Consider the following 7,989-nt stretch of genomic DNA (forward strand, 5'->3'; position numbering starts at 1 on the left):
TTTCAATCAATTACGTCCTTAACTTTTCAATTTTAACACAATTTGGTCCTTTGTCTATTTGACTATTTGTTAACTGCGTTTTTTTAGGATATATATGTAATTTCATGGTCCATCGTCGGGTTTTTAAGGTTCCGGTTGCATTTCTAGACCGCACTGTTACATTTGAATCCACTGCCCGCGCTGCACCCATGCCGGAGAGATTATAGCTTTTGATAGATAGATCGCCGAAGTTCCTGGAGTGGGTCTTCGAGAAAGCCGTGACTCCAAGCGATGTAGGCAATCTGAACTGGCTCGAGATGCCCAAGCAGCAAGCGGAGAAGCACTTCCCCCCTTCGAAACGGCGCTGTCACCTCCAAAAGCGTTCTCTAAGCTGAACCGGCTCGTGATCCGCAAGCAGCAAGCGGAGAAGCACTTCTCCCTCCGAAACAACGATGTCACCTCCAAGAGCGTTCTCTTGAGCTTTGCACGTGAAACTACATATATATCTTCAAAGATCGCGGTCAACAAACGGTCAAATAGATAGAGGACCAAATCGTGTTAAAATTTCAAAGTTAAGGACTTAATTGGTTGAAATTGAAAGTCGAAGACCAATTTGTGAATTTAGCTATAGTCGAGGGATCATTTTTGGTATTTACTCCTACATATATATCCTCAAAAATCACAGTCGACAAACGGTCAAATAGACGGAGAATCAAATCGTGTTAAAATTGCAAAGTTAAGGACTTAATTGGTTAAAATTGAAAGTCGAAAACCAATTTATGAATTTAGTTATAGTCGAGGGACCATTTTGAGTATTTACTCAAGATAAAATTAGATGAAAACGAGAATTACCTTTTGTATGGAGAGCATCCGTTTCAACTTTCAACACGAACCTGGTCAAAGCAATGAGCTTTCAACCAACTTTCTAATGTAGAATGGAAATGGATATATCCAGCCAATACAAAGGTGCCACGTCGGTCAAGAATTGTCCATAGGGACTACTCAATAATTCTGGAAAACAAGTTGACTTCATCAATAGCTCAGCAGATCTCTGCTATACTCTTCTCATTTCTTGCTCAATAATTGAGACTAAAACCTCTGATCTTTGATATCACCCAAACTCGATTCACTACCTCTCTTCATCAAGGTATGTTTCATCTTTTCTCCAATATGCTGCCGCCATTGAATTTAGATAGTTTTATGCTGTGCATTTCTGAATTTCCATTAGTATTTTCGTTCTTTTATCTGTACTGTTTCCTAATTAGACTGCAAATTATTGTGTTGTTTAGCTAATTTCATGCTCAATATTGCGGCAAATGACTGTAATTTGAGTTCCAGAAACGGTTTGGGGCTATTCAATGGCTTTTGCAGTTGTAACCTCGCTACTAGAAATAGTAGACCAACGGCTTCAGCAGCCAAATCCATTTCTGATTCCTTACGATAAAGAAATTATTGTGTCATTGTCGCACAAGCTCCGCTTTTTGCAAGCATTTTTGGAAGAATCTGGGAAGAAAACCAAGGATCCTCGTGTTAAGGGAACGTTGGAAGCTAAGATCCGAGATGTAGCTGTTGAAGCAGAAGGGAAAATAGAATCTGAACTGAGAGAAATTTATTTGGCGGCTAATAGGGGAGATTGTGTAGATGAGGCTTGTCAAGGTCTTCATCAGACCTTGGAACAAATAGTTAAAGATATTGAGCGAGTTCAAACGGGGATTGAATGGAAAGTGAGTACTGATTCACATGTTGGTTCATCCCCAAATGATTTTAAGGAAGAGAATGCCATAGTTAGGGGTGCCTCCGAAAACGCTGTAGAGGCTGAGAATGAAATCATTGTAGGGTTCACTGAAGACATAGTGGAGTTAGTGGACAGGCTAAAGTCCAAGAAAGACGAAGTTATTTCACTCGTTGGGGAAGGCGGCATAGGAAAGACTACGTTAGCTAAAATAATCTTTGAGCATGAAAATATCATTGCTCATTTTGGCATTCGAGCATCGGTTGTTGTGTCTCAAGAACCTAATATCAAAGAGATGCTAATTGGTTTGTTGCGTTATATTGTGCCGATGACCAGTGAAATCTCCAACAAAGACGAAACTCAGCTTAGAGATGAACTGCACAAAAGATTGATGGAGCATAAGTATTTAATTGTGTTAGATGACGTATGGACTACTTCAGCTTGGCATGCCATTGAAGGATGTATTCCACCAAATAAGGATGATGGAAGTAAAATCATGATTACTACTCGGATCTATGAGGTGGCTAGATCTGTTAGTGAGCGTCCACACAATATGAAGTCCCAAACTCCAGATAAAAGCTGGGAATTATTTTCGAGGAAGGTGTTTAGGGAAGGATGTTTATGCACCCCCAAGCTTGAGAAACTTGGGCGTGAAATTGTAAATTGTTGCGGTGGATTACCGCTGGCAATTCTTGTGATTGCTGGACTTTTGTCTACAGTTAAAGGGTCACTGGAAATATGGACAGATGTATTAGAAGCTTTGAGTGGAATGGATGCAGATAACAGAATTTCAAAAATACTATCATTGGGCTTTGACTACTTGCCAAGTCACTTAAAAGCTTGTTTTCTTTATTTTGGAGTCTTTCCTGAAGATAGTGACATTCTTATTAAGAAAATAATAAACTTATGGGTTGCAGAGGGATTTTTAAAACCAGAGAAGAATAAGAGTTCAGAAGAAGGGGCAGAGAATTGCTTGCTTGATCTTATTAACAGAAATCTAGTTCAATTTAGCGAACTAAGTATTGACGGCAAGATCAAGTCGTGTAAGATTCATGATCGATTACATGAGATTTGTGTCAGAGAAGCTAAAAGGGAGAATATTATTTGTCTCCTTCATGAAAAACATGCTCCCAAAGATGTTCGTTGGGTAAGTTGTCAATCAAGTGGTTGGCCATTCACTCCAGAAAATTATAAGACTCACACTTCCAAGGAAATCCACTCCATTTTCTACTTTGGTAAAGAGTTATACCTTTCAAAATGTAGATTGGTATTCCCGGATTTGGTATTGCTAAGAGTATTGGATTTATCTTTAATTAAATGCTTGCATGGCATGCCTAATGGAATAGTGGATTTGATTCATTTAAGATACTTGGCTTTGAGCACTATAGGTTCTTTTTATAAGTTTCAATTGTTGAAGCTTAAAAATTTGCAAACTCTCATTGTTTCTTCATGGATGGAAGAGTACCCTTTGCAAGTGCAATATGATATTTTGGATTTGCCACAATTAAGGCACTTGCGCCTTCAAAAGAGATGTTCACAATATCTCCCAAGCGAGACTCGAAAAAATCTGCAAACTCTTTATTGGTTAAAAGTTACTAGCTCAGACCGAAATCCAAACTTTGGAATGGTTCCAAACTTGAAGGAACTTGGGATTTACATAGAAGGTGAACTAGTGTCTGGTTGCCTTGAGAACCTTGTCGATTTAGATCTGCTTGAGAAATTAAAATTTAGAATTGGAAGGGTTGAGCGGTTTTGTCTTCCTACCAGCTTTCCATCAAAGCTTAAGAAGTTGACACTCTGTAGTACATATCTTCCCTGGGATGAGATGGGCGTAATTGGTAAGTTATCTAACCTTGAGGTACTCAAATTGAAAGATTTTGCCTTTTGCGGCCCACAATGGGAACCAATAGAGGGGGAGTTTAAGAGATTAAAGGTGCTTCTTATTGCACGATCAGATCTTAAACGATGGGAACCAAATGTTCATCATTTCCCAATTTTGGAGCGTCTAATTCTAAGGTATTGTTGGGACTTGAAAGAAGTTCCTAATTGTTTTGCCAGAATTGGAACAATGAAATTAATTGTGTTAGACAGTTGTACTTCTTCTCTTGTGGGTTTTACAAAGAAGTGGTTAGAAGGGATGGCAGATTGTCCACTTCGTTTTCGTCAAGTTGGAATTAAGGTTTCTCTCTAACTCTTGTTCATTATTTCAAACTATTTAGTTTTCTGCCTTCTAATTCCATGTATTAATTCAGTTATTTATTTCTGTACTCATTTTCAATTACTTTTTAAGGTTGAATTGCCAGATAATGAAAGCTTTGAAGAAGTAACTGTAGAAAGCTCTGAAGAAGAAAGTGTGGAAAGCTCTAAAGAAGAAAGTGTGAAAAGCTCCAAAGAAGAAAGTCTGAAAAGCTCTAAAGAAGAAAGTGTGAAAAGCTCTAAAGAAGAAAGTGTGAAAAGCTCTAAAGAAGAAAGCGTGGGAAGCACAGGAAGCTCTGATCAAGAAAGGTTGAAAGCTCGGAGGAGTGTGAGGAAATATCTAAAGAAGAAGGTGTCGAAACCTCTGAATGCATTGAAAGAATTGAAGAGGAAAGTGTTGTAAGCTCTAAGAAGAAAGTGACTGAGGAATTTGTTAATTTTGGGCTTATTATAAACTTATGAAAGCGAAGGTATGTACTAAACTTGTAGTTAAACTCCATATTATCTTTTGCAATTGCATATTATTTTCTAGGTTTATTTGAAGAGTTCATTCCAACTTTAATTCATGAACTATTTCATTTGTACTTCCAATCATCAACCTCACCATCAATCAAAATTTGGTACCTGAGTTTTTAAGACTTGCCACTTTAGTCCTATAGTCAGGCACTAAATTTTGTTCTTGTTGGGCTAAAAGTGACAAGTTTTCAAAGTCGTTAGGTATTAAAATGTGGTCAATTTTTGAGGTTGATAACCACAAAAGTGGAAAATCCAATAGTCTTCTAGTCGAGGGACTAAAACGGGAATCCAATAGTTGAAATATGCATCATTTTTTGTAATTTTGTCCAAAGAGAATTAAGGAGGTTATTCTGATCTGTTGCAATTGAATTTGAACTTCATTTTATCTTTCATGCTGAATAAGTTCGTTCTCTGTTGCTTTCATGAGTTCATGCACTGGCTAATGTTGATCAGAATACCTCTCTTGTACAGTTCAATCCAGATTAGTGATTGGGAATTTGTGTAACCATATGGATATATTGAGCAAAGATGTTCACCATCCCGCTTTTGGGAGAAAACAAAGAGAAAGGATTTCTTGCTGCAATTCTTCAAGTGCAGGTCAGTGTTGCCTCAATATAAGATGTATTTTTTGTTTCCATTTGATCTGAAAAATTTCAGCTATGTGTTATGATGTTTTCCTGCTCCAATTGGCAATGGCGCTGTTCAATCCACTGTTCAATTAAGTATTCTTTTACAACATATTGAAATGCTCTTTGGTGCCATGAAAAAAAGAAGGAACAAATGTGCATGTACTTTGATCTCCGTGAGTTGTGAGCTTCACTATTATCTTTTTCCTATTATAAGGAACATGTGAGATAGGTTTTTTAATAAGTAATTGGTAAACTTCATCACCTGCCCTAAGCATGAGGATAACTTGTTTTTGTGAAAATTATACCTAATTATACCTAACAATTAAATCTAAAATTTTAATTGTGGCATGACCATTTTTTGGTCCTAGTATTATTGTGACATGATTATTTTTGGTCATCTATCAACAAAATATTTTTAGTGCCGTTAAATACAAAGTTATTTCGATCTTCATTTACGGATATTTTCAAAAAAATAAAGAGTAAAAGACATTTTTGGTCTTAGACTTATAGTGGTAAAGACAATTTTAGTCCTTTTTAAAAAAATCAGACAATTTGTGGACACTCTTATTGTGACGAGGACAATTTTGGTCCTCCGTCACTTATGTCGTTAGTTGACCCTCTAAATGAGGGGCATTTCTGTCAATTCAACTTAGTCTTTTGATCCTATGCTATAAACGACTCAGAAGGCGACATAAATGAAGTTGTTTGCTGGAAATCTCCAATCCAACCAAAATAATCCAGTTTCTCTTGCCTTCATCATGTGCCAGTTCGGAGTTTTCACATGCTGCCCTGCGGCCTCTCTTTGCTTCTCCTCCGGCACCGACACGAAGATATCAACCTTGCCAATCTTTTAGTAAGTGGCGATGATCACCATCTCAATATTCTCAGCAAGAAGGAAATGAGGTTTCTCTCGGATCTTATATATGAAAGAACGCCCTACAATATCCTGGTTTTTGGGCTCGAAAGCCAGTACTCAGGTCTCATTTCAATGCTGAATGTGGGTGGATTCACTCTCTTTCTTGAGGACAATGATGATAAGATGAAAATAGAAACGATGATGATCAGTATGAATAAAAGTCGAGTTCACAAGGTGGAGTATCACACACGTGCTGAAGATGCATATAAGCTTCTCAAAGATGCAAGGAAACACCCACAACTCTGCTCACCATTGGCTAGCTTTAGAAGTAATAGAAGTAGCAACAGAAGAAGAAGTGGAAGGTGCAAACTGGCAAACACATTGTTAGCAAGGCTTTCACAAGAGGTTTACAAGACAGATTGGGATGTGGTACATGGTGGTGGACGGACCTTCAGGACATCATGTGCCAGTCCGGAGTTTTCATCGCCTACTACCCTGCAGCATCTCTTTGCTTCTCCTCCGACATTGGCACAAAGATACCAACCCCGTTAGTATTCTTCGGCGAAACCGCAGAAGAACTCATCATAATCCTCGCTGCGGCTGAAGAAGGGTAAAAGCGAGACGATCACCCCTCCATATGAGTGGACCACAAACAGGCATGCCATGGTGCATAGCCGACATTACCTGGATTTCAAAAAGATCTACGAGATCAAGGGAGAGGTGCAGTGCAGGCGGTGCGAGAGCTAGTATGAAATGGGGTTCGATCTGATTACAAACTTCTTGGAGGTGGCCAAGTTCATATGGGAAAACAGAAGTGAAATGGCAGACCGTGCGCTGGAGGTTTGGATGAATCCGACCCTTCCGACCTGCCGCTACTGCAGGCAAGAGAACAGCGTGAAACCTGTGATTCCTTGGAGCAAGAAAGCCATAGGATCAAACAGCTTCATTTATGTCGGAAATCTGCAACAAATAGCTTCATTTATGTCACCTTCTGATTCGTTTATGGCATAGGATCAAAAGAATTAGTTGAATTGACATGACAGTATTGCCCCTCATTTAGACAGTCAACTAACGACGTAAGTGACGGAGGAACAAAATTGTCCTCGTCACAATAAGAGTGTCCACAAATTGTCTGATTTTTGTATGAAGGACCAAAATTGTCCATGCCACTATAAGTTTAGGACCAAAAATGTCTTTTACTCAAAAATAAACATAAAAATATAATGTGGTCAACTCACTTTGTATAAAAATGATCAAAATATCTTTTTATTTAACAATTTTATTAACGGATGACCAAAAATGGTCATGCAATAATAATACTAGGATCAAATGTCAATGTTCTGATAAAAAATGATTAAAAGTGGACTGCCATATATAAATTTAGAACCCAAAATGAAATTAACTCAAAATTATACATAAAAATTAACATTATCACACGCACACAAGATATATATATATATATATATATATATATATATATATATATATATATAAAAGGAGTTAAGGAAGAATAAATCTATAAGAAAATATACAATAACAACACTACAAATATAAAAGTACAAAAAAGTGTAACTATGTAAGTATAAATAATAGTTAACAATATATATATTTTTTGAATGCTACTGACTCTATTACATTATAGTATATGCTTTCTTAACCTAATGAAACACTCAGAGCTAACAACACTTTCACTGTAGCTTGATCTCATGACCTCCCCACACGGGAAAAGTTACTACATGATATCTTAGCACAAGGTGTTTGATATATATATATATATATATATATATATATATATATATATATATATATATATATATATATATATAATTGTAGAATTCATATTAATATTAATGAAGTAAGAATTATAGAAATAATATATTACTAAATAGAACTATGGTAACATTTAATTAAATTTAAATAAAATCAACCTTACCAATTGAAGAATATAAGAAAAAGATATTGTGTATGCATGTGCATGGTAATAATAATGTGAAAGATAACAGAAGTTATAACGGCAGGGATGTTTTTGTCCAAATAATTATGTAGTACAACATTTATAGCATAAGGTACAAAAAAAGTTA

General features: G+C 36.7%; 1 protein-coding gene across 2 annotated transcripts in view; it reads left to right on the forward strand.

Moving 5' to 3' along the window:
• LOC109172849 (putative late blight resistance protein homolog R1B-14) overlaps positions 1-7,989 on the forward strand; it is a 361,300-nt gene that overhangs the window by 46,997 nt on the left and 306,314 nt on the right. The window contains exons 1-3 of one of the 2 annotated variants that reach the window (XM_019322083.1): positions 952-1,126; positions 1,318-3,890; positions 4,002-4,189. In XM_019322083.1, coding sequence (XP_019177628.1) covers positions 1,338-3,890; positions 4,002-4,189 — 2,741 coding nt within the window. In that variant the 5' untranslated portion in view covers positions 952-1,126; positions 1,318-1,337. Of the gene's footprint in view, positions 1-951; positions 1,127-1,317; positions 3,891-4,001; positions 4,190-7,989 lie in introns of those variants that run through there. The other variant, XM_019322082.1, reaches the window with a different exon arrangement.

This window comes from Ipomoea nil, unplaced genomic scaffold (assembly GCF_001879475.1).
Source record: "Ipomoea nil cultivar Tokyo-kokei standard unplaced genomic scaffold, Asagao_1.1 scaffold0436, whole genome shotgun sequence".
NCBI classification, from domain to species: Eukaryota; Viridiplantae; Streptophyta; class Magnoliopsida; order Solanales; family Convolvulaceae; genus Ipomoea; species Ipomoea nil.